This window comes from Canis lupus, chromosome 12 (assembly GCF_011100685.1).
Source record: "Canis lupus familiaris isolate Mischka breed German Shepherd chromosome 12, alternate assembly UU_Cfam_GSD_1.0, whole genome shotgun sequence".
In the NCBI taxonomy this organism is placed as follows: Eukaryota; Metazoa; Chordata; class Mammalia; order Carnivora; family Canidae; genus Canis; species Canis lupus.
This window is the reverse complement of record NC_049233.1, coordinates 6,387,099-6,414,384: the sequence shown is the minus strand read 5'-3', so window position 1 is coordinate 6,414,384 and position 27,286 is coordinate 6,387,099. Positions and strand designations below refer to the sequence as shown.

The 27,286-nt window shown below is 46.4% G+C and overlaps 1 protein-coding gene and 1 long non-coding RNA gene across 2 annotated transcripts; one reads left to right on the top strand and one right to left on the bottom strand.

Annotated features, from left to right (window-relative positions):
- Positions 1 to 14,710: 14,710 nt before the first annotated feature.
- Positions 14,711 to 19,139, bottom strand: PIM1 (Pim-1 proto-oncogene, serine/threonine kinase). Its single transcript, NM_001146177.1, is given in 6 exon segments — positions 14,711 to 15,714; positions 16,455 to 16,631; positions 18,220 to 18,586; positions 18,678 to 18,728; positions 18,846 to 18,952; positions 19,058 to 19,139. Coding segments are annotated over 6 exon segments (942 nt in total). The 3' UTR covers positions 14,711 to 15,556.
- Positions 19,140 to 19,941: 802 nt separating this feature from the next.
- On the top strand, positions 19,942 to 21,906 carry LOC119874157. The gene is made up of 2 exons (XR_005367634.1): positions 19,942 to 20,125; positions 20,443 to 21,906. It is a non-coding gene; the product is annotated as an uncharacterized LOC119874157 (long non-coding RNA).
- The last annotated feature ends 5,380 nt before the right edge of the window (positions 21,907 to 27,286 follow it).

Sequence of the window (27,286 nt, the reverse complement as noted above, 5' to 3'; positions counted from 1 at the left end):
AGTGCACTTCTTTGTGTCTTTTCCCACTAATTGGAATACGGATGTGATGGTCAGAATTGGAGTAGTCACCTTGGGCTCAGAATTAGAAGCACACCTCCAGACTATAAAAGAGGAGTCATGTGAAAGAGAAGTTAACATCTAGCTTATTTAAGGTATGCTAACATTGCTATTACATTATCTCAGACCAATCCCTAGTTGACATATGTGTGAATAAATGCATGTATGCTTGTGTTCATATATGTATATGTGTTTATACACACAGCCCAGGCTATATTGTAAATTATTATTACTATGGATTGTAGTAAGAGAGAGAGAGAGAAACTGCCTGTCCTTAAAAGCTGTTTTAAGCAAGTGAGAAATATGGTAAGTTTTGGGTTCCCAAGCTAAAAAGAATCTGAAGATCACTTAGCCCACTTGTTCTCTCTTCTAACCGATAGGGAAACTTAGGCCCCCCAGGGGTTAGGTAACTGATTCAAGGTCCCAGGGCTGAGTGGCAAAAGCTGGTCTTTGAACTCTGATCTCTTCATTCAAGACTGGGCCCCTTCAAACTTTTTTTTTTTTTTAAGTAAGCTTTACACCCAATGTGGGGGTGAACTCATGACCCTGAGACCAAGAATCACGTGCTCAACTGTCTGAGACAGCCAGGCACCCCCAGACTAGGCCCCTTCGTTGTCACCAGTCAATAAAGATTCATTTACTCTTTCAGTCTTCAAACATTTTTCTGCATCACATTATTCTCTAATTCAATTCAAATCAGAAAATATTTATTGTAAACCTGTCATATAATAAATTGTAAAGACAGAAAGGACCTTCATGAAAAGCTCCTTAATTGGGGATCCCTGGGTGGCGCAGCGGTTTGGCGCCTGCCTTTGGCCCAGGGCACGATCCTGGAGACACGGGATCGAACCCATGTCAGGCTCCCGGTGCATGGAGCCTGCTTTTCCCTCTGCCTGTGTCTCTGCCTCTCTCTCTCACTGTGTGCCTATCATAAATAAATAATAAAAAAAATTTTTTTTAAAAAAGCTCCTTAATTGGTATCATAGGGGCACCTGGGTGGCTCAGTGGTTGAATGTCTGCCTTTGGCTCAAGTCGTGATCCTGGGGTCCTGGGATCGAGTTCTGCATCAGGCTTCCTGCAGGGAGCCTGCTTCTTCCTCTGCCTGTGTCTCTGCCTCTCTGTGTGTCTTTCATGAATAAATAAATAAAATATTTTTAAAAATTAATATCATAGATGGATACCAAAGTAAGTATGGATCTGTATTCATGCATGGATGATCATGTGTACATGTGTCCCTGGCTCTGACCCCTGAGAAGGTGTAGAACCATGGACACCCCAGTAGATGCAGTAGCAATTGCAGTAGCAATTGAGCACATCTAGGGCTCAGATTTGGTTTTTAAATATCTTTCTCCAATGAAAAAAAAACAAGCTTCTTTGGACCAGTGGTTGACTCCGGGACTGGGAAGAGAAAGCACCAGATGAGCCTGGCGTATCTTGTGGTGGTAGAAAGACAGTGCTCACGAAAGGATGGGTGCTCATGAAAAGGACACAAGAACCAACTGAAAGCACTCCCAATGACCAAAGCTGGAATAGTGTGAGCCACAAAGTAAGTAACAATGGTACTGGACTTCATAACCCATAGAAAAAATAAATACCCATGAGTCCATATCTATATGAATCAATCACTGCAGAAACAAATGACTTCCTTAACTGAATATCTCGATAACTGGAAATAGAGAGATTTCAAAATTCAGTTGGGTAGGCCTGGATAATGACACTTTGTGGTAACTGAAACCAAAACCCACTTGTAGTGGACAAGTCCTGGGACAGAAGAGTAAAGTCCTGGCACTAGTCTTATCTCTGCCACCCAAGGCTTGTGACCCTAAGCATTTATAAAATGGGGATAAGACCATTTCCCTTGGGGTGCCTTGCTGGCTAAATCAATGGAGTGCGTGACTCTTGATCTCAAGGTCATGAGTTCCAGCCACATGTTGTGTATAGAAATTACTTTAAAAAGAATAAAAGAGGGCAGCCTGGGTGGCTCAGCGGTTTAGCACAGCCTTCAGCCAAGGGCGTGATCCTGGAGACCCAGGATCAAGTCCTGCGTCAGGTTCCCTGCATGAAGCCTGCTCCTCCCTCTGCCTGTGTCTCTGCTTCTCTCTGTGTGTCTCTCTCATAAATAAATAAATAAATAAAATTTAAAAATTGTTTTAAGAATAAAAAAGGGATCCCTGGGTGGCGCAGCAGTTTAGCGCCTGCCTTTGGCCCAGGGCGCGATCCTGGAGACCCGGGATCGAGTCCCACATCGGGCTCCTGGTGTATGGAGCCTGCTTCTCCCTCTGCCTGTGTCTCTGCCTCTCTCTCTCTCTCTGTGTGACTATTATAAAAAAAAAAAAAAAAAAAGAAAAGAAAAAGAAAATAAACAAAAAAGGGGGGGAGGATCGTTTCCCTTGCCTACCTCATGTTTTTCCGAAGACACAAGACATGAAATAAAGGTTAAATGCAAACATATCAGTATTTGTGATATATTTAGTGCTGTGTTTTTCATATTTTTCTGCTTTTTATTGGTGACTTTGCTGTTTAAAACTGCCCCAACTGTGGTGATAAAGGGTCCATAAGTGACATGCCTCACAGTGAAAATACATGTGTTAGATAAGCTTCCCTCAGACGGGAGTTATAAGGCTGTTGGCCATGAGTTCAATGTGAATGAGTTACTATACATATTAAATAAGATGTCTATAAACAGAAACACACGTAGAACGTTGGTGACCAAAGGCTCTCAAGACCTAACCCTGTATTCACCTATGGCAGTGGTTCAGTGTTCCCAGCAACTTTATTAACATAGCTACTGTGGATCATGAGAGCTGACTGTTAGTAGCGCCTTCTGTATGTCTGGCCCACCCTATGACTTTCTTTGACATGGTCTCAAATATTCCTCACAATATCCTAGAAAAAAGCTTTTTGTCTTGGGTCTCTATCAGTCATGTACATGTTGAAGTTGGCTGGTTCTTCTACCACGTTCTTACCCCTGATAGATGTCTGATTAGTTGGGTACTTTGTGGTCACATTTTTTTCAAGGAGGCCAATAATTTTCCCCGATGACTATATTTTGTCCTTGCCAGTTTCAAAGAGAAAATACTTACTCCCTTGAAATTTGTTCCCAAATCTCCTACAACTTTATATAATGAAAAACATCAAGCATACAGAAAAGTCGAAGAAATAGTGAAATGAACATTCCTAAACTCTTTGAAGATTTGTCGCATGAGAAAGTGATCAGGGATGCCCTGGTGGCTCAGTGGTTGAGCGTCTGCCTTTGACTCAGGTCTTGATATCGGGGTCCTGGGCTCCCCACAGGGAGCCTGCTTCTCCTTCTGCCTGTGTCTCTGCCTCTCTCTCTCTGTGTCTCTCATGAAGAAATAAATAAATAAAATATTTAAAAAAAAAAAGTGATCAGAGTCATACAGAGTCTAACAATGGAGCTTGGGCCAAGGATGGGAAGGTAGCAGAAGACAAACTTTTTTTTTTTTTTTTTAGATTTTATTTATTTATTCATGAGAGACATAGAGAGAGGGGGGCAGAGACACAGGCAGAGGGAGAAGCAGGCTCCATGCAGAGAGCCCGACGTGGGACTCGATCCCGGGTCTCCAGGATCACGCCCTGGGCCAAAGGTGGCGCCAAACCGCTGAGCCACCGGGGTTGCACAGAAGACAAACTTCAGCTTGAAACAAGCAAGAATTTTCTGTCTTGCAAGAATGCATATGGGCAGGAACGTGGTGGAGCAGATCCCTAGACCAGATAGGACAAAGGTCTAGACAAACAGCTCAAGTCTGTGAGGGTACAAGCTACTGTTTTGTCTGAGTTCTAGAATGGGCCCAGCATTGTTTTCATGGTGGTTGTGTGGTATTTTGGCCACCTCATGTGTTAACTCAGCATTTGAGGGTGGATCTGAGTCCCCAACATCCATTTGTAATGCGGTTTCTCTGGGAAGATGGGTTGAATTTCAAACTAACGATACACAAACAAACTTTTGAAACATGACCCTAGAGAAGCTGGAGAATTGTCTGTTCTTTTTACTTGTCCTTAAACTCCTTGGTGTGTCCCAGCTACACTCCTCCTGCCACTGCTCTGGGATTTGGGGACAAGTCTGTGTTTACCTTATTAAACGATGATTTCTACACTTCAAATTCCAGCATGGGTCTGACCAGACAGGAAGGAAGAAGACTTGAGATCTGGCCTCCCACCTGAGTCAGATTTTCCCACCCCAGCTCCATGATTTTTGTCTAAAGTAAACGCCTAGGGTGATAGATAATCCTCCTCATGGAGAACCTGCCCTGACACTTTTAGTCAACTTTCTCTTCTTAGACCTCTAGTCACTATTTGTATTTGTACACTGCAGACAACATATTTTTGGTGCTTGGTTACGGATGATTTTAGCATTTGATTATGTATCGTCTTGTCTGTTCTCCAGATGTCCCATGAGCCTCACTCTTGCTTTGTCAGAAGATTGTAAAATCTTGACCTTACATCTGTCCCTAACTATTCATCTTTTGGGATCTCTATAAAACCAAGGGCAGTGGCAGCATAGTGTATAAGGGAAGGTCCTAGACTAGGAGATAGATAACCTTAGAATCCTATTCTCTGCCATTTCCTAGCCATGTGACATTTTGGTAAATTATTTAATCCCTGAGTTTTGGTTTTCTCACTTCTGAAAGGGAAATGATTATACACCTGTAAAGTGTTTGTCACATGCTAGACACCCAACAAACGGTTATCCTCACAAATGAGCCCATGTTCTATGACACCATTTAAATGAAATTCTAGAATAGGCAAAACTAATCTATAGCGACAGAAAGTAGATCAGTGGTTGCCTGGGGCCGGAGGGGGTGAGATGGACAGATAGACTGCAAAGGACCAAGGGAACATTTGGGGAGTGGTGGTGGAAATGTTCTATACCTTAATTGTGATGGTGGTTACATGGATGTGTATGTTTTTTAAAATATGTCCAACCATGCACTTAAAATGGTGCTATTTAGTGTGTGTAAATGATTCTTCACTAAAGTTGGTTTAAAAAAAAAAAAAAGAGTGTGACACACTCCTGATTTCGGCTCAGGTTGTGATCTCAGGGCTGTAGGATCGAGCCCCATGTCAGACTCCACGCTCAGCACAGAGTCTGCTTGTCCCTCTCCCTCTGCTCCTTCCCCCATTCGTGCTCGCTCTCTCAAATAAATCTATAAAATCTCAACAACAAAAAAAAAAAGTTCATTCCTTTCCTTTCTCCACCAATGAAAATGTGTTAGATTAAGGAACATATCCCAGGGGCACCTGGGAGGCTCAGTCAGTCGAAGCTCAGGTCATGATCTCATGGCTCATGGGATCGAGCCCTATGACCAATCTTCACTCAGCAGGGAGTCGGCTTGAAGGTGCTCTCCCTCTACCCCACTCTTCACTCACTTGCTCTCTTTCTCTGTCTCTCTCTAAAAAATAAATTAATTGGGGTATCTGGGTGGCACAATTGGTTAAGCAAACAACTCTTGATTTCAGCTCAGGTCATAATCTCAGGGTCATGAGATCAAGCCCTGCATTGGACTCTGTGCTCAGAGACACACTCTCCCTCTTCCTCTGTCCCTCCCCACTGCTCGCTCACTCTCTCAAAAATAAATACATATTTTTAATAATTAATTAATCAATTAATTTGTAAAAGGGACACATTCCAGAGCCAAATATGCATTTTACATTTTTCATTCTAGATTATGCATATTGGGACGCCTGGGTGGCTCAGCAGTTGAGCTTCTGCCTTCAGCTCAGGGCATGATCCTGGGGTTCTGGGATCAAGTCCCACATCGGGCTCCCTGTGAGGGGCTTTCTTCTCCCTGTGCTTATGTCTCTGCCTCTCTCTCTGTGTGTGTCTCATGAATGAATAAAAAAATCTTAAAAAAAATATAGATAATTCATATTATCATACAATTTTCCTCCATGGACTGATGTAAATAAATGAGAATGGGTTTGGTATCAAATCTTTTCTTTTCAAATATCTCTCTTTTTTAAAAAATATTTATTTATCTATTTATTTATTTATTTATTTGAGAGAGAGAGAAAGAGGGAGAATGGAGGGGCAGAGGGAAAGGGAGAGAGAAACTTAGGCAGACTCCTCACTGAGCACAGAGCCCAACAAAAGTGGGAAGGGGGCTCGATCTCACAGCCCTGAGATCATGACCTGAACCAAAACCAAGAGTCAGATGCTCAGCCAACTGAGCCACCCAGGCGCCCCTCAAATCTCTCTTTTTAACTGCCTTGTACTATGAAGTTGGAGGGACATGTCACAAGGGATGTAAATGCAGACACTGGCACCGAGACACAGTGAAAGGATACTTGAACTACCACATGTTTTCCAAAAATCACCAGCTTCAAAGGGAAAAGTATTTTCTGGTGGAATAAAAGCAATGAGGACTTGGCAAATGGAGTGGCCTAAGGGAGCCTGCCATGGGTGACTACTGCCACCTTCATCCTCCATCTTGGCACATGACTCCTCTGTTCCTCTATGGTGGGGAGAGGGGGGGAACACACCAAATGTCTTTTAGGGAATTTCCCTGGAATCTGCTCATTTGTCATAACTTTGTTATGCGTCTACAGGTAGCTGCAGGAAAATCTGAAGAATTTAGTCTTCTTAAGGAAGACCATATTGAGGCAACTGACTGGCTCAGTTGGTGGAGCATGAGCATGTGACTCTCGATCTCAGGGTCATGAGTTCAAGTCCCACATTGGGCATAGGGTCTACTTTTAAAATAATAATAATAATAAATTTAATTAAATTTTTAAAATATAGGGGCACCTGTGTGGCTCAGTGGTTGAGCCATCTGCCTTCGGCTCAAGACTTGTTCCCAGAGTCCTGGGATTGAGTCCTGCATTGGGATCCCTGTGGGGCTCCTGTTTCTCCCTATGTCTTTGCCTCTCTCTGTCTATGTCTTTGCCTCTCTCTGTGTCTCTCATGAATAAATAAATAAAATCTTTAAAAAACATTTTTTTAAATATATATTAAAGAAGGCCATATGATGAGCTAAAAATACCAAGGAAGAAAGGATAATGGATTGGCCTAGGCAACAATTAATCTCTGCCCAAAGCCTTATCTAGTAATAGAATATTTCATATATAGTGGTAGAAAATTACAAATTACACAAATTAATAATGTACTTCCATATCACAGCCATATCAAAATGATTATGTATAGTTCTTGAAATGGAAACTTTTCATTAATACATTGTTAAGGGGGAGGGGGAGAAACAAGTTACTAAAATTTAAGCTCTGTTCTGTAGAAGTATATATAGATAATATGTGTGCATATATAGGGGCGTCTGGGTGGCACAGTCAGTTGAGCATCAGACTCGGTTTTGGGTTAGGTCATGATCTCAGGGTCATGAGATGGGCCCCAGGTCGGGCTTTGTGCTCTACTTAAGAATCTCTCCCGCTCCCTCTGCCCTTCCCCCACGTCTCTTTCTCTAAGATATATAAATAAATCTAAAATATGTATGTATATATAAAAATATTATATATGGATCGATGGATGGATACATAAGTGACGCCTGGGTGTGCTAAAAATAATTTCATCACGTAGTTTTAATCCACTTTATACCATTATTTTTACTAAAAAGCATGCCTCAGGGACGCATAGGTGGCTCAGGGGTTGAGGGTCTGCCTTTGGCCCAGGGCATGATCACAGAGTCCCAGGATCGAGTTCCACGTCGGGCTCCCTGCATGGAGCCTGCTTCTCCCCCTGCCTGTGTCTCTGCCTCTCTCTCTCTCTCTGTGTCTCTCATGGATAAATAAAATCTTTTAAAAAATAAAAAGCATTCATCATTTTTATAAGAGGAAGGGAAAAAAACCTTTTCATTTGGAAAACGTGTACATCTATGTCTCTTGGGAATTTCATGAGTGGCTCTGAGAGACAAGCTAAGGCAGGATAGGATTCAGAGGCTGGAAAGGTATCCACCGTCTTCCTGCAGTCACATGAGTGATCCTGGGTTCCAGGCTCCCGGGAGCCCCTGGCAGTGGATGCAGGAAGCAATCGATCCCTGGCCTGGAGCTCAGAGGAGGTCTGTGCTGACTTCATGGGACTCCTCATGGAGAAGATGCTGGGTGAAGCCCCGGGACCAGGCACAATGCTGCCCCAATGTGCTGGAGTCTTCCCTTTGCCCCTCCAGGACCGCTCCCGGCGCTTCTCCAGGTCGCTCTGCGCCCCCAGAGGCTGACCTATGTGGCCGGCCCCACAGCAGACTCCCCACCCTCTGGCACCCCCTGAGTCCAGCCAGTGGGACGCCCAGGGAGGAGATCAGAGGGTCAAGGACAGAGCAGCGGGAGTATGTACTTCTCTGCCCCAGCCACGCACCCAGGCCCCCACCCGCACGCACCCCCACCCCCACTCCCACTCCAGCCTGTGGGGTCACTAAGGCAGACTGCTTCTCTTGAATGAAGGTCACAGCACCCGCCAGGCGGGCTTCTCCACGCTGGTGTGGCTCCAGCACGGCTCGCCTCTCCCCTCCAGGCCAGGGTACAGCACTGCCCCTCGAGCTTTGCCAACACCTGCCCCACAGCTTTGTAAATTGCTCTTTTTTCGCGCTCTCCTGGCATCAGCCAGTGTGCGCAGGTGGGGTCTGTTTCTGGCCAGGGTCCTGACCCACACAGGGACTTGGGGGGGTGGGAGGGAGGAAGAGAAAGAACACCCCAGTTCAAAGGCAAGGAGAGGGAGAGGAAACTGGGCGGAAGCCGCGAAGAAGTCGAAGGCAAACCAGGGGTTATGAAATCAGAGGAGGAGTCTGGCGAGGAGGGAGGGTTATGGAGGCTGCTGGATCTCCGAGGGGGATTGAGATGGGCCCTCCGGAGGGGGAGCCGGGAAGAAGAATGAAGAGAATTGGGTGGGTGGTTCTGGAGGAGGAGAAGATAGGAGAGGAAGAGTGGTGAGAGAAAGGAGTGGGGCAGAAGAGGGATTCAGGGCAGAGGCAGGACAGGGAGGACAGCGGCCACGCAGGGAAGGAATAGGGCTCTCGTCCAGGTGGGGCAAGCAGGTAGCAGCTGCAAGAACGAGTGTGGATGGGCAGTGGCACAGGCATATCCATATGTACACGCCGTACTCTATGTACACACCAACACGCCCACGTATATACACCACCATGCTTTACCACACACACCAAAGATACATTTATCTGCACTCGGCCATGGCCACACCATGTCATCATTCCTACACCACGCCAGATACGCACACCACCAGATTCACTCCCCTACACACACCACACACACATCACTACATGCACAACAGTCACTGCTAAATCCGAAGATCTCCTCAGGATCCCATACAACATCAGATCTTCCCTTTGCTGTGATATTTGCCTATTTGCCGGCATTATGTTGAATGCTGAAGGGGGCAAACAAGGAAAGTCTGGTCCTATCTACTTATGCATAAGGAGGGAGTTCTCAGCATGGTGCTGGGTACAACTCCATGGATAAATCTGGAATGGCTACACAGTCACTGGCTTTCACCTTAGGGTATTAAGCGAGGTCTATACCTAGCTGTGTGTGCTGACTTCCTAAGTGATTTAACCCAGGGCTCCCCTAAAGAGTGGCCTCCACTTGGCGGCACCTGGCTCAGCTCAGGTCTTGATCTCAGGGTCATGAGTTCAAGCCCCATGATGATGGGCATGCAGCCTACTTAAAACAAAACAAAACAAAACAAAACAAAAACATACAAACAACAACAAAAGGGTGGCCTCCACCGACCACAATCCAAAGTCTTGTCCGTAAAATGGAATATTCTAGAGTGAAAACAAACCATGAGCTACAATGTACATGAGTCTTTGTAACACTACATTGAGTGAAAAGAGCAAGTCCCAGCTCACTACATACATACACAAATGATACTCTTTTAATAAAGTTCAAGAGCTAAAACTAGACATGTCATAATTTAGGAACATGTGCTCATAAAATAGAAAACGTTTTTATTTTTTTTATTTTTATTTTTATTTTTTTTAACTTTTTTAAAGATGTAAGAGAATGTTAGACAAAATTTCAGACAGCAAATTGCATCTGGGAAAGGCAAGGAGCAGACGAAGAGAGGAGCACCTAGATAGACGGTTGTCTGTCTGCTTCTCGAGTTGGGTGGTGGCTCACCCAGTAGAATGAAATCTAATAATAACAGGAGGCCATGCTTGGACCTTGAGAATATATCATGAACCAAGGATAATGATTAATCCAATTCCGTGCATCGGATATCCTGTTAATGATAAATAAAAATAAAGCTTGACCCCAGTTCTGCTTATTTTTGCACTTCCTCCCACAGCGATGCTGAGGGGTCACTGCAACCTTGCTCTTGGCAATCGGGGTTACTAGCGCAAGGCTGGGCAGGAAGTGAACTGGGGGCTGAGGCCATATCTGCTTTAACACTGTTGTCGATAGGTCCTTTGTGGTGAGGGTTTCCAAGAACCAGCCGAGCAGTTGAAGGAGCTAAGCAACATTTACAAGAAATGTGCCCCTGCCCCACCCCTAACCCTCCTTCCCCCCTCCTCCCCTGTCTCCTCCCTTTACCGCCTCCAACTCTTCCTCTTCAGCCTGGCTCAAGTGAAGCATAGCAAACTAGAGCCAACAATAAATATTTCTACAGAATGGAACGGCTTCCCTGACTCTCTGAAGTCTGGGGAAAGACGGTCTTGACTTCCAGATCCTGGATCCTGAAGGGGACTTGAGATGACTAACCCACACAAACATCTTTTAAGTGGCACTGTATCAGAGTGGTAATGAACATGGACTGCTTGGGTCCAAACTCTGACCTGGCCAGTTCTTAGGTGCGTGACCTCTGACATGGTACTGGACGCTCCGCACCTCAGTTTTCCTCATCTGTAAAATGGGGATAAATAGGATCTACCTCATGGAGAGTTGTAAGATTAGCACAAAGAACAGCGCACGGCACACAGGAGGTAATAAATGAATGTCAGCTTTTATCCCTAAATGTTATGAAACATGTAGGTCGACTGCAGGGGTTAGCAAACTTTTTCTGTAAGGGCCAGATAGTGAATTATTTTTCCCTTTGCCAAACATAAGGACTTTGTCACAACTACTCAACTCTGCCATTGTAGCACAAAAGCAGCCTTAGAGGACATATAAACAGATGAGCTTTATTTATGAGTGCTGACAATTACATTTCATATAATCTTTACATGTTATAAAATATTACTCCTCGTTCAATCTTTTTTCGACCACTTAAAAAATATAAAGCCCAGTCTTGGGATGCCTGGGTGGCTCAGCGGTTAAGTGTCTGCCTTTCGCTCATGGCATGATCCCAGGGTCCCGGGATCGTGTCCCACATCGGGTGCCCTGCGAGGAGCCTGCTTCTCCCTCTGCCTGTGTCTCTGCCTCTTTCTGTGTGTGTCTCTCATGAATAAATAAATAAAATCTTAAAAACAAAAAAAAACAGTTTTTTTGTTCCTCTTAAAAACAAAAAACCCAGTCTTAGCTTGCAGGCTGTACAAACCCAGGTGCTGTGCCAGACTCGGTCGGTTGGCCATAGTCTGCTGATCCTTGGTTGAATAGGGGAAAAATTAGCCTCTTTGGATTTCTTAGCTCAATCTGCAGATGAACAAAGGCTTATCCTTCAGGGCCAGTTGAAATGGTGCTTCTTCTCTGAAGTTTTCCCAGATCACCTAGTCAAGGGCAGTAATAACCGTACCTCCTGCCTCCTATGTGATAAACACAAATTTGTTTGTTACTTTTTAAAATTTCTCTTATGTTAGTAAATTGAACACCAATAAAAAATTTAAAAAAATAAAAAATAAAAATAAATAAATAAAATTTCTCATGGGGATCCCTGGCTACCTCAGTTGGTAGAACACGACACTCTTGACCTCAGGGTCATGAGTTCAAGCCTGACATTGGGTGTAGGGTTTACTTTTAAACATAAATTATATTAAAATTTTAAAAAAATTATCAGGGAATATTTAAGACAAACCAAAAAGATACAAAGAATAAAACAGGGTGCCTAGTTGGCTCAGTTGTTGATCTCAGAGTCATGAGTTTAAGCCCCACGTTGGGCTTTGAGCCTACTTTAAAACAACAACAACAACAGAAAGAATGTGAACACCTTAATCTTTATCAACTAGCCTCTGAAATAAAGCATTGCCCAGATAGTCAAAGGCCTCTGTGCAGATACCCATCCCCAAATCATAGCTTCCCTTCCTCCTCCCCAGAGGTAATGACCACTGTTCTAGCTCTGGAAATCTATTGCCCACTCTGTTTCAGTACTTTCACCACATCTATATGCATCCCTAAGCAGGAGATGGTCGTGTTTGTTTGCAAGTAGCACACCGTTATTTAATCCTATCTTCCTAAAAATCCAGTCAAGGAATACCTCTATTTAGAAATTAGTCTCACAGGCTCTAGGAACTTGTCTGAGGGACCCAAGCCATGGTGGTAATCAAAGCTCAAGGCTGAGTCCCCAAGCCGATGTTTATAACCATCACTCCCCTTATCACGCCCCCCCGAATTCCTGTGGCCATGCAGTGGTATTAGTCATCGACTCCCTTTCCACATTAGATCATCAGCTGCCTGTGAGAAGAGATTAAATGTGCTTCGACCCTTCCCATACAACCCCTAATATCCTGCATCCAAAAGGAGCACAGTATTTCTTCAAAAAGACACTGTCTTCCATCACCCCTGGAACAGCGTCAAGAGGATGGGGAAACTGCCAGAAGTTCACTTCAAGGCAGAGGTGGGTGGGGCTTTGCAAGATTTCATTAGAAGTTTGGAGCAACTTGTAAGTGTTCAAATGTCAACTTTACTGGAAAGGATGAGGCATACAACACTCATGCTCCACGAGATTGAGAGTTCGGGTGGGGGTAGGGAGAAAAGAGGAACTCAAGAAATCAGCCCCCCAAACCCAGAAATCCTTCCTTTCTTTCCCGCAGCCACAGGGGCGCTGAGCTAGGGTTTGGGATCTGGTCCAAACTTAAGGACAGACATCAAGGGAGAAGTGTTGTGGCCTGGCCCCTCGAGCAACTGGACAAGACAGCATCTAACCAGCGTCCAAAGGGTGTGTGTGTGCATTGAGGGGAAAGAGCAAAGATGACCCATGAGGAAGGAAGAATGTTGGAACTGCTGCTGATGCTTATTTAGAAAAAACCAAACCAACATTTACTAATACTTAATATGCAAATTAGCAGCACAGGCTCCAGCGTGCTGCCTATCAGGATGACTTTATACCATGTATCCCAAGTGGGTTCATAGGTTCCACCATCTAATTTAAACTCAACTCTCACAGCAGCCCCCTAGCCCCACCCCGGCTGGATTGGTAGAGTTTGTGACTCTTGGTCTCTGAGAGTTCGAGCCCCATGTCAGGGGTAGTTGACTTAAAAAAAATTAAATGACTGTAACAAAAAGAACAAGGAAGGTGCTTAAGCAGACTCCTGTAAAGAAACCACAGATTTAAAAACATTAATCCCAGCACAAGCAGGAAGATGTCACGGCTACATTTCATCTACTCCCCATCATAAGCTCTGTGTAGAGCACATTGGTGGGGAAAACCCAAGGCTGCTTAGGTAAAAAAAACATTTCCACCCATCTGCTACTCATGACTCAACCCCACACAAAAGGTGAAGGGAACTTGAATGGGGAACTAAAGAGTAATACAGGTATCTGGTTTTTCAGTAAGCTTAACACGTCAAGTGTATGTGCCCAACACGTTACGCTGGTGGGAAAGACCGCTGGAAAAAAGCTTCCACTGTCAGTTTAGCAATAGAACTGTTTGCTATCTCTGGGTCAGCCCTGTCTGATAGAACTTTCCGCGATGATGGAAATGTTCTATAGTTCCACTGCCCCTAGTCACAAGCGGTTCTCCCGTGAAATGTGACTAGCGCAACCAGGCAACCAGTCACACATGCTGCGTTAGTGCAGCTCTAGAAGTTGCCATCAGGGAATAGAGGTTGGAGCTCTCAGGCCAAATTTTGTCCACATCCTTACTTCAGAAGGGTGGCTATCCCATGAATCCTGTGGAAGGAAACCAGGTCGAGGCTTCAAGTTCTCTTTTCTCCCAGGATAGGATCTATGCACTTAAGAGTTAAATCAAGTGAGCCCTCTGCATGGACACTTCGAAACCACGGAGTTAAGACAAACGGTTTTTATTCAAAAAACGCCAAGTATAAAAAAAAAAAAAAATAAGATCTCTTTTATTCCCCTGTACAGTATTTCACTCAGATAAAACCAGCAGGCTACATACTGCTCAAAACACAGCCCCAGAGAGGATCCGGAAGGCACACCATCCAGAACTGCTTTTCATATATCTATCCTATGTACACTAGTCAGCGATGCCCCTCCCCTACACCCCACGGAACCCATCCCCACTCTGGTGAAAGTTGGTGAGGGGCCCCTGCAGCAGTCAGGGATCTGTAGCAGCTGTCCCGCCTGAGTCCCGTCACCCTACGTTCAGAGCAAGCCCTCGCCCAAAGGTCCCCAAGTCAGAGGAGGAAAGGAGGAAAGAAAACTATGGCAGCAGCTGTGGAAGCTTGGAGCAGGAAAAGGAACCAAATAAATAAATAAATAAATACATAATGTTGACCTCCAGGTTAGAATGCGCATCTTCCAAAAAAAAAACAAAAACAAAAACCCAAGAACAAAAAAAAAAAAAAAAAAAGAAACAAAAATGAAACAGGTAAAATAACTTAAAGGCAAAATTAAAAAAGATTAGATCAACTACAATCCTTTTGTACACTACCATGCCAACTGTACACATTTACAGTTTTTTCTGTTGATTTGCATTGTTTGTGCATTTTGTGTGTGTGTGTATGTGTGTGTGTGTGTGTGTGAGGTCTTGGCTTTGAAACAGTTAAGTAAAAACCAAAAAGGAAGACCAGTTCACTCGGGAGTTTTACTAAAGGAGGCAGAAAAGGGCAGGTGGCTCAGCATTTGGCCCTGTAGCCTCTTCCAATGGCACCTTTCATATGAAGGATGGGGGGGGAGGGGGACAGGAGAGAAAAACAGGGAACCAAACCCAGGCAGATTTTTGGAGAAGCAGCAGGTAAAAGAGGCAAGTTCAAGTATTTCTCCCAGCACAGCCGGAGTCCCCACAGAAGGCACTCAGAAGAGTCGGAAGAGGTGACAGGGACTTAAAATGGTGCTAGTCCTATATCCCACCCCAACCCGTTTTCCCCCTACCCGACCCATCGCGGCATTCGGCAGAACTCGTGATGAAGGGAACAATTCCATGGCAGGGTTCTGACCCCCCCTCCCCCCACCCCCAGGATTTTGCAGAGTCCAGGGACACTGGACATCTGTGAGAAGAACAGAGCATCTACGGGAAGAGTTGAGGTCTAGGACACCTGGAGTGGAGTCTCCTTCCCCCCCATATTGGGAGGCAACCTCCAGGGGCCTGGGGTCTGGAATGAGTTGTAAATGTTGTTCCTGTTATCAAGCACTGTCCTGCTTGGCGAGAAGTGTCACTGGTACTCAGGAAGCTGGAAACAGACGCTTCCCCTCCCTCGAGCATCTGACGAGCATCTGATGAGGAGGGGAGAACCTGCCAGAAAAGCTGCTATTTGCTGGGCCCTGGTGACAGGCTGTGCAGATGGATCTCAGCTGTTTCCTGGGGCAGGAGGACATCTTGCATCCATGGGTGGTTCTGGATTTCTTCGAAGGATGGCCGATCTGATGGTCTCAGGGCCAAGCACCACCTAATGAGATGCTGACACTCTGCAGAAAGCAGGAGAGACAGAGGTTATGAATGACTCAACTTGTTTTTACAATGCAAAGGTCTTGCTAATTTGCTTCCCAGGGACCCAAAGGAGACTAGGAACCTTCTAGAACTCTACTTTTCAATGGTAAGGTATTAACTAAGATCTGGATCCTCTAATCTGCTTTGAGCTTAAAAAAGAAAAAAAAAAAAAGCTCCCCTCTTAAACCTGTGGTTTTCAGACTTCAATAGCTAAGGCCTTTCCCACGACACCCACTCACTAGAAATAGGAAGAATGATGACAAGGGATTTTGATGAGACATCAGTGAGCATGATGAGGTGATTCAATTCACCTACAACTTACAAATATGAACACCACCCACAATGAGGTCACTGGAACCACAATATTTAGAGAGTCTGCCTTAAGGGAGAATGCTGAAAGAACCCTCAACTTTTCACCAGCCAGGAGAGTTGAGGAGTCAGGACTGCTGGTACTTTAAAAAAAAAAAACTTTCAACGAAAAGACATGGTCTTTTCTTAATATTCTCACACATGCTCTTCTACTGACCTCTCAAAGAATGCTCAGTGCAAATCATTAAATTCCTGAGAGCCAGTTCTCCAGTCATGGGCCCAGGACTCTACTAATAAGCAAGGACTGTGGGGCATCCCCTGGGGAGGTGGAGCTCTCCAAAATTCAAACTGTCCCCCCTGAAGACTCTTTGACTCCTGCTTCTCAACAAAAGGGCTTCCCAAAAGTTACCTGAAGAGACCCTCTGCCTGAAGAAAACTTGGCCCCGGATGATCTCCTCATCATGCTCAAAAGGAATATCTCCACAGACCATATCATACAGCAGGATCCCCAGAGACCAGACAGCGGCCGACCTGCCATGGTAGCGATGGTAGCGGATCCACTCTGGAGGACTATACACTCGGGTCCCTGTGAGCCAGGGGAATTGAAAAGGAAAACACACTTTTGGCAAAAATAAAACAAAGCAATTCACATACTGAGTAATACTGAGCGACTCCTTAAAACAAAAAACACCACTCCACTTCTCCCAGGACAAGAGCTGGGCTAATTCCATCCCCCCCACCCCCAGGCTAAAAGGAGTAGATGAGTGGCTTACAGCATCTCTTCCAACCCAAAGCATTACCCACCCACCTCTCTACCAGCAGACCATAAATCAAAATTCTTTACAAACTGCTCCAAGAAACAAACAGGGCTGGCCACAAACCCAAAGCCTGAGGCGGGTATGCGGTAGGACCACCCACAATGGGATGAATGGATGAATGTCTGCACAATCAAGGGAAGTATCCCACAGACTATCCTTAAAATGCATTAACGTGGCTGGAGCCTGGGTGAGATTCTAGTCTCACCTACGACCCACTCGAGGGTCCTTACCCAATAAACTCTATCTTAAGTCAGGGTGCCCTTTGGGAGGCCTTCCTCCCCACCCTATGCGTGCAGAGGCAGACACCCACACCCTCTCTTCCCCTCGCAGCAAAGGTAGAGCTGCAGAGCGGGTTTCAGACCACGTGATTCCTGTTTACAAACTTTGGGTTGTAAAAAAAAAAAAAAAGGTCAGGGCCATCCCGCTTGTGCTCACCAGGGGGCAGCAAAGACTCGGAGGAAAAAACAAGGGAGGACCCGGCCAGCCATTAACTGTTAAATACAAAAAAATGCAGCCCAACCCAGCGTCCTCCAAGGGCAAATAAACACAAACCACAAGCCCCAGTCACAAGTTTTGAAAGGCTGTCGTTTGTTAGGTTAAGCCGCTCAGATGATGACCCACCCTCCTTTGCTTTGATCTCAGGCTCCCAATTCCATCTTTTCTGAAAGAACCCGCTCCAAGCCCCTCCCTAGGATAGGTTTTCATCCTCTCTGCGGAGACACCCAACTAATTTTCAAACCAGCAAGAGATCTTCTTTCACAACATTCATTCCCACTCTCACCCCGCAACGCCAAAAAATAAATAAAAAAAGGCGACACACCACAAAATAATTTCGTGTAAACTACTGTTTTTCTATTCCTTTATCCGTCCCTAGATCAAAGGGGAGAGGAAAAAAAAAAAAAACTGCAGCTCTACAAACTAACCTTACAGAAAACTCCTTTGGAACACAAAACAAAAATTACAAAACCGGCATCAGATCTTCATCTCTCCAGCTCTCTCCTCCCTTTCCCCCCACCCTATCCTTTTACTGGCGGGGAAACTGGGTCAGACTTCAGAAATCTGGGCTACGGCGGGTTGCCCACAACCTCTTATTCATCGGGAAAGCTTGGAACCCACTGAATTCCACTTAAAAAATAAAATCATGCCAGAAGCATGACAGGTTCAGCTGGCTGGAAATCTCCGGCTTTACTACGCTGGGAAGCTCTCCCTCGCCCCACCCCTGCCAGCATCGAGCCAGACGGCCCGATGACCTTTACAAAGGGCCGGAGAGGGAAGCCGGCCGAGGCCTCCAGGCAAGGCCGAGTCACCTGGGCAGCTCCCTCCCCGGCAACTCCCGCCCGGAACTGGCTGGCTCACCATCGAAGTCCGTGTAGACCGTGTCCTTGAGCAGCGCCCCCGACCCGAAGTCGATGAGCTTGAGCTCGCCGCGATTGAGGTCGATGAGAATGTTCTCGTCCTTGATGTCGCGGTGGAGCACTCCGCAGTTGTGGCAGTGCCGCACAGCCTCCAGCACCTGCCAGAAAAAGCTGCGGGCCAGCTCCTCCTGCAGGGCCCCCCTTTCCGTGATAAAGTCGAAGAGGTCTTGCACCGGCTCGGGCCTCTCCAGGATCAAGACGAAACTGTCGGGCCTCTCGAACCAGTCCAGGAGCCTAATGACGCCGGAGAAGCCCGAGCTCACCTTCTTCAGCAGGACCACTTCCATGGGCACCCGGGTGCCATTGGGCTGCAGAGGCGAGGGGGCTGCGTGAGCGCGCGAGTCGGAGGGCGCCCCTCACCCCACCCATCCTAGGGGTCGCTCCCTCCGGGGCACTCACCAGCTCGCCCCAGTCGGAAATCCGGTCCTTCTCCACGTGCTTGATGGCCACCTGAAACCATCCCCCCCGAAGAGTCTCCATGAGATCCCCTCGCCGGGGCCGAAACACACCCGGGCGCCCCCAGACCCCCGCCCAGTGCACCCTCCCCGCGGCGGGGCGCCCGCTCACCGGCAAGTTGTCGGCGACACGGATGCCTGAGTAGACCGAGCCGAAGCCGCCGCTGCCCAGTAGCGGGCCCACCTGGTACTGCGACTCCAGGGGCTCCTTCTCCTTGCCTAGGAAAGGGGGAGGCACGGGGGGCTCAGCGGCGGCCCGCGAGCTCCCAGCGCCCACCCTGGGGGTCCGGCCGCCTCGCCCTCCCAGGCCGGGGGGACGCTCACCGGGCGCCAGCTTGGTGGCGTGCAGGTCGTTGCAGGGCGCGGCGCGCAGGTGGGCAAGCGAGTTGATTTTGGACAAGAGCATCCCAACCTCCAGGGTGGCGGCGAAGGGGCTGTGCCTGGAGGAGCTGCGGCAGGAGCCGGGGCCGGGGTTGCGCCGGGGGCTGTGCCTACGGCTGGGGCTGAGGCTGAGGCTGCGGGCGGCGTTGCGGCTGCGGCTGCGGCTGGCGCGGAAGGCCGAGGGCGAGTCGGAGGACGACTGGGGGCGCTGCCGGGGCTGGCGGCGGGCGGACACGCCGGCGAGGTCAGGCAGCGCCGAGGGCGGCAGGGTGGGCGGCTCGTGGGGCTCGTGCGGCAGCGCCGCGGCACTGGGAGCTCGTAGCTGCTGCTGCTGCTGCTGCTGCCGGTGCCGCCGCCGCCGCCGCCGCCGCCGCTGCCGCCAAGTCCTCTCGGGCCTCCTCCGCCACCGCGGCCGCTGCAGCAGACGCCCGGCTCGCCCAGCCGCCAGGAGTAAAGGGGCGGAGCGCGCCGGCGGGTGGGGGGGCGCGCGGGCGGGCGGGGATGGGGCGGGGCCTCTCCGGGAGGCCTAGGCGGGGAGCCGCGCGGCCGGGCCGGCGGAGGGAGGAGAGGGGGTGGGGAAGCGGCGGGACGGGGCGACTCCCCGCGGCCCCCGCCCCGCGCGCTCCGTCGCCGCGCCCCGGCCCCGCCCCCGCCGGCGCGCCTCCAGCCAACCACGAGCCGACCGATCTGCATAACGCGGCGCGCCCCGCCCCCGCCCCGCCCCGCTCTCGCGGTCAGAATGGTCTCTACGCCGCCACGACGTGGCGGGAAGGAAAAGGCGCCAAAGTGGAGGGGGAGGGGCGCGGGGCGCGAGGGGAGGGGCGAGCCGGGCGTCGGGCCGCGAGGGAGGGAGGGAGGAAGGATGGGGAGGGGCGTATCGATTCAAACCCAAACAATAACAAAGCCATCAAAGGCCGCCCGCGGCCGGCTCCGCGGCTCTGTTTCTCGGAGGCTTTTGGGTCAGGGGCTCGAGCTGGAGCACAGCAAGTTGCGCAGAGACGACGGGCGTCGGTGTGCCAGGCGGGGAGAGCGGCGGCGGGCGCCGGGGGTGCGGGCCGGGGGGGCGCCGACGAGGGTGGTCCTTCTGTGTGACTCAGCCCGAGACCTCCGAGTCGGCCGGGGCGGGTTCCGGAGGCGCGGCGGGCTCGGCTCGGGCCCTCCTCGGGGCGTGCGTGGGGGCGGCGCGCGGGGGGCGCAGGAGCCGCGCGCTGTGAGTCACGGCGGCTTCGCCGAGGGCGTGGGGGTGTCACAGGCCTGGATCGAAACGGGGGCAGCTCGGCTTGGGCGGGGCGGGGCGGGGCGGGGGGTCCCGATCGCGCTTCTTGCAGCTGGTGAAAGAAAAGCTCAGCCCCCAGATTCTCGAGCCGCCGTTTGTGTGAAAAACGCAGAGAAGGACCAGTGAATCCTGCTCGCCCAGAAGTGATGTGTGCGGAGAGTGCCCGGTGAGGAGGAATCACGAAACGAATGTTGGTGTTATGATGCCAGATGCTGTCTCAGCGCCTTCTGTGAGGGCGGGAGAGAGGAGAGCGGGGGGGGGGGAGGGTGCGCTTGGTTTAATCAGAGTTTTCACGTTGTATTCACCTTTCATCAGCCTGTTATTACCAGTCTGGCAATACTAGCAATTATTGGCCGCACCGAGTCTTGTCTCAAAGGAGATTGCCCCCCACCCCCCCCACACACACACACACACTCTCTCTGCCCCACCGTGGAAATAACACGGAAAACAGGCCAAGTCCACTTTCATCCTTTGTCCTTCTAAACTTCACGTAGAGTTGATAACGACGTGTGAAATGAGTAAATTAAAATTCTGTGTAATCCATAAATTGAGCCGTCAGTGGCCTGAGTCCTTGAAAGCTAACTGCGTCCCATTTTCATCGTTTCCAAGTTCCTACCACGTAAAGAGAAATGAGGTTCCAGGGTCTGTTAGAGCTGTGGTCGTTAATGAATGTGAATATTTCATTAAAAGTTTTCTGCGGTGCCTGTTGCGGAAAGATGTTGCCCCCATATTTCACAGCTTTTGTGAACCTGTCTTATAAAATACTGCATTTTCCTTTTGTTGGTGTCCTGGGGCCTAACTCTTCATTTTTGATGACTAGGAGAAAACCCAAGAGAAGAAGGATTCCCTTTTCACAGCTGGGAAAATGAAACATAAGTCGGATGACACAGGGTCACACAACAGCTAAAGGAGGAAGAGATGAAACGGCCCCAAATCAACCCAGAGTATTTAAAGATTTCCCATTAATCAGGATCTCAAACTTTCCTTGGTACCGAGTAAGACAACTAGGGTAAAAGGACGCGCGACCCAGCACTTCCAATGCTCTTTACCTTCTCCCTCCTTCAAGCCCTGCGTCTCCACATGCTCCCACTCACCTATCACTTTCCAGACACTGCCTTTGCAGAGGCAGTCAGCCTGTTCTGAGGATGCCCTCCCCTCTTCACTTGTATTTAAAGCTTTCCTAGCCTTCAGGAGGACCCGACTGTTAGATAACTCCAAGGATTCTTCACTGTCCACTCTGCTCATCCGGCAATCATGTGTTTGGCTTTTTACTTCTTAAAATCTCTTCGTTAATTAACTTATCAATTATTTATACCTTGCTGCCCTCTTCCTTGACACATATTCTTCTGTTGTCCAGCATCTCTTGAACAATGTGCGTTACTGGAGGGGAAGACCAAAATGAGTCACAACAAAAAGGTCATGATTAAAGTCATTTTATACCAAATTTAAGTGAGTTAAGAGGGCTTGGGCAAAATAAAAGAAAGGTTAGTGCAAAAAAAAAAAAAAAAAAAAAAAAGCCAAAAAAAAAAAGCAAGATTAGGAGGAGCAAGGGGGTTTTTTTGTATATTTTTTTAATTGGAGTTCGATTTGGAGCAAGGAGTTTAACAAGTTAGTTTGATTTCAAATCTGGGATCTGGCACATACTTATGTGTCATTCATCAAGTTACTTAACCTTTTTTTTTTAGTTACTTAACCTTTCTAAGCTTTAGACTCTGAATGAAGATAATAGTACCCACTTCATAGGGCTGTTGTAAGGAGCAAATAAAAGTCTGCATGTAAAGCACGTAGCCTAGCACAGACTAAACTTCTAATAAATATTAGCTGTGATAGCAATAATGATGATTGTGATTATGACAATAATGATTTTGGAATGGTCTTGCACCTTTTTGGAGGTTCCAAAGTTGAAATACTAGGTACATCACTTGATTGTAATCATCCAGGGAGAGAATGTGATCCAAAATAATTGTATACATTAAATCAAGTTCAACCTTTTTCACTTTCTCTAGATCTTTGTAGGGCTAAATATTTAATTAGGCAGAGCTAAAGTGATTAACATTTAATATGTCTGCTTTATATGGTGGCTGCTTCACAGCTGGAAGTTACAAAACATGGACCTTGCTTGGCAAAGAGCTTTTATTTACTTAAAACTGCTTTTAAAGATAATTATTAAACATTCAAGTATGTTTTGTGTTAAAAGTTATTCTTCAAGGGTAGAGAACTTGATGTTTTTATTCATCAAAATGTAGTTTTAATAAAAACAATCACTGCCTTTGCTGTTCAAAGGATCTAACAAAGAATCAGAAAAATCACGCTAATAATTAAATGACAAGTGCTTTTGGAAAGATAAAGGCCATAATCATGCTTATAATTCTCTGGAAAGGAAAGAATTTGTTGATGTTAATTTGAACAATAGCCATATTAATCCTTAGATGGTTTCCATATTCCACCTGATACAGATTTAATCAAGTCCTTGTCAAAAGAATGATTTAAGCAATTTCTGTAATCCCAGAAGTTTAGAAGAAGTAAGTTTGAAAGGGATGCCTGTACCCTTTTATAAAGTACCTCTGAGTCTAGTTGATGCACTCATATAATAAGTAGGTCCGTATAGCATTTTCTCTATAAGCTATTTGCAATTAATTGGGCGGAAATAATTTGGAACCGCATCTCTTATTTCTCTCCTAAAAAAAGAATTACTGTATTTTTTTTTTAATTGAAGTATGGTTGGCAGACAATGTTACATTAGTTTCAGGCGTACAAATTACTGTATTTTTTTTTTTAACTGTGAAACATTCATTATTTTTTATTTTACTCTCTCTTTGTTTTGGTGAAATAAAAAGAAAGAAAATTTGGAGAAAGCCAACCGCTTCCTACACCTTAAAAATAACTCCAATCAGGGCACCTGGGTGGCTCAGTGGTTGAGCATCCGCCTTCTCAGCTCAGGTCCTGATCCCCAGGTCCTGGGATCAGGTCCCGCATCGGGCTCCCTGCATGGAGCCTGCTTCTCCCTCTAACTGTGTGTCTGCCTCTCTCGCTGTCTCTCATGAATAAGTAAATAAAATATTTTAAGAAAACAAAGCAGGATCCCTGGGTGGCGCAGTGGTTTAGCGCCTGCCTTTGGCCCAGGGCGCAATCCTGGAGACCCGGGATCGAATCCCACATCAGGCTCCCGGTGCATGGAGCCTGCTTCTCCCTCTGCCTGTGTCTCTGCCTCTCTCTCTCTCTCTCTCTGTGACTATCATAAATAAATAAAAATTAAAAAAAAAAAAAAAAGAAAACAAAACAAAAAAACTCCCAATTATCTCAATAGTTGTAAAGTTGCTTAGAAAAATTTAAATTTCACATATAGGGGATCCCTGGATGGCTCAGCAGTTTAGTGCCTGCCTTCGGCCCAGGGGGTGCTCCTGGAGACTCGGGATCGAGTCCCGCATCGGGCTCCCTGCGTGGAGCCTGCTTCTCTCACTGCCTGTGTCTCTGCCTCTCTCTCTCTCTCTTTCTCTCTCTCATGAATAAATAAATAAAATCTTTAAAAAAAATTTTCACATATAGTTCCTATGTGTGGAATATGCATAAAAATCCACTACAAACTGTAAGACACAAAACAGTCTATAAATTTTAAAAGACTGAAGTGAACCTCTTTAAAGTTGTCACAGTGGTGTAGTGTAGTGGTGGACAGCTAGGAAATCCAGTGTCTCAACTTCAGAATGGTCAAGGAATCTATATAGTCAAGTTAGAACTGGTTCTTGTCCTTGATAAGATGTGACATTTGTTTCAAGTTTATAAATCTCTTAGTTTTCAGTTTCCTCAGCAAAGCCGAAGAAAAAGTGTTTTTATTATCTGGCAAAGTATATTTAAGTTCACTACCGATTCTTTTTTTTTAAAGAAAAATAACCTAGATTTATTTTTGGAATTTTACACATTCAGCACTGAAAATTTGAGTAAAAATAATATTTATTGAAGGCACTGTACACAAAGATTTTATAGTTCCTGGATACTTATTGGATAGGTAAAAACAAAAAAGAATAACGAAGAATACATAAAGACTACAGGAAGCTTGGAGACTTATAAAAATGTATGTCTCAGAACAAAAGGACCAGGCATATGAATAAAAACCCTGAGTGAGGGCCGCCTGGGTGGCTTAGTGGTTGAGTATCTGCTTTCGGCCCAGGTCATGATCCTGGAGTCCCAGGATCGAGTCCGCATCAGGCTCCCTGCGTGGAGCCTACTTCTCCTCTGCCTATGTCTCTGCCTCTCTCTGTGTATCTCTCATGAATAAATAAATAAAATATTAAAAAAAAAAAACCTGAGTGTCGTAACTGATAAAGAAAAGGGGCCATCGTGTGTGTGTGTGTGTGTGTGTGTGTGTGTGTGTGTGTGTGACAGAAAGAGGGAAAGAATGTCCTATATTAAGATGTTGGTGAGGGGATTGCCTGCCATCTTTTAAAAATAATTAAATTGCTGACCTGAGGGCAGCCCAGGTGGCTCAGCGGTTTAGCGCCGCCTTCAGCCCAGAGCATGATCCTGGAGACCCAGGATCGAGTCCCAGGTCAGGCCCTTGCATGGAGCCTGCTTTTCCCTCCGCCTGTGTCTATGTCTCTCTGTTGCTCGCTCTCTCTCTCTCTGTCGCTCATAAATAAATAAATAAATAAGGTAAAAAAAATTTTTTTTTAATTGCTGACCTGAAAACTTGGAAAAGCCACAGAGTGCATCTAAGTAAGTGAAAAAAAAAAATGCTCAAAAAGATTTTGTGACACTTCTCATTAGGCAATCAAAAAGATGCCAGTGAAAACATGTGTTTATTGTATATCTCATTTGTCGTTTAATAGAAAATGGCTTTACTTTTCTGTATGTGTTCCGTCTACAACTAGATTATAAACATACTAAGAGCAGAAACCATCCTTTCATTGGACATAGAGGCTAAGCGCTGAGCATGGGTCTGGTAAAAGGGGCAGAAGAGACACTGTGATAGGAGCCAACATTAACTGAGCATCAAAGATGTCTTAGGCATTTAAGCACTTTATGTGAATCCTCATACAAATCTTACAGCATGGGCAGTTTTACTACCCAGTGGTTTACAGATAAACAGAAACTAAGAGAAATAATTTGCCCAAGGCTGTGTGGTAGAGCTGTCTCCTACTCACCAAGACATTCCACTTTGCCAAGGAATATGAGATGAGTTTAAGAGATTTAACAAGGTATTCTATGATTAAGTTCTGAGAGCATCATCCACAGGGACAGGGTTTAGAGGACGCAGAAGTCAAGGAAGGCTCCATGAGGAAGCAGAACTCAATGTGGACCTTAAAGGATAAGTGAGATATGAACAGGTAGAAAGGAGAGAGGGAATGGGCTGAGTAATGTCAAGAATTGGAGCAAAAGATGCTTTGTATTATGTTCTTTTGCATTCCCTATAATGTGAGAAATGAACTAATAGAAGTTTCTTTAAATACATAAGGGGTGCCTGGGTGGCACAGTCAATCAAGCTTCCAGCTCTTGGTTTTGGCTCAGGTCATGATCTCAGGGTCATGGGATCAACCCTGCTTTGGGCTCTGCACTCAGAGCAGAGTCTGCTTGAGATTCTCTCCCTCTCCCTCTGCTCCTCCTGTTCATACTCTCTGTCTCTCTCTCAAACAAACACTAAAAAAAAAAAGTTTCTTTAAATAAATCAAAAGTAGGAAGCCAGAAGGAGAAATCAGTAGGGCCTCCTAATATCATGACACAAAATTTGAAAGAGAAATGAAAAAGATGTAGGTTTTATTTCAGTCTTTTTTTTTTTTTTTTTGGAATTTTATTTATTTGACACAGACATGGAGAGCACAAGCAGGGGGAGCAGCAGGCCGAGGGAGAGAGAGAAGCAGGCTCCCTGCAGAGCAGAGACCTGGATGCAGGGCTTGATCCCAGGACCCTGGGATCACAACCAACCTAAAGGCAGATGCTTAGCAGACTGAGTCACCCATCAGTCTTTACTGAAGAACAAAGTATTGAAATCATGTCTTGAAGCTAACAATTTAGGAATAATAATGCTGTGGTTAACACATAGGGTGTTCAAGATCCAAATGACACAGAAGACATGCATTAACATGATTGGATGAAATCCACTTGATAATTTGGAGAAACTTACATTTTCAAGATATACTTCCTGTTTTCCAACTCTGTCTTAGTTCTCTTTTCTGGGTTGGGTGCTACTAAAACAAACATGAACAGCTCACCACAGCCAGAACCAGCATACTACAAACGTGGAACCATTTTTTATGGCCTTCAATGTATAATTTTGTCAATGTTTCTTTTTAGGGACACCTGAGTGGCTCAGCAGTTGAGTGCCTGCCTTCTGCCCAGGGCGTGATCCCAGAGTCCTGGGATCAAGTCCCACATTGGGCTCCCTGCAGGGAGCCTGCTTCTCCTTCTGCCTGTGTCTCTGCCTCTCTCTCTGTGTGTGTGTCTCTCATGAATAAATAAATAAAATCTTTAAAAAAAAAAAAAAAGAAGCTTGTTTTTTCTGACTGAGCCACCCAGTCGTCCCAAGATTCTTTTTATTTTTTTTTATTTTTTTTTCCAAGATTCTTTTTAATGTCTAAGTACAGTCTCATTCACTCTAGGATGAACTGTGTTGCCACTCACCTTTTTAAAAAAAGATTTATTTATTTATTTTAGAGAAGTGGAGAGCACAAATGGGGGGTGGGACAGAGGAAGAGGGAGAGAAAGTCTTAAGCAGACTCCACACTCAATGTGGAGGCTGACTCAGGGCTCACTCTCATGACCCTGAGATCAGGGCCTGAGCCGAGCCAAACCAAGAGCTGGTTGCTCAACTGACTGCATCACCCAGGTAACCCAGCTTTGTTGTCTTTACAGAAATTATGTTACTTTCTCCTGGATAGGTTAAGCTTGCTTCTGTGTTCAGTGAT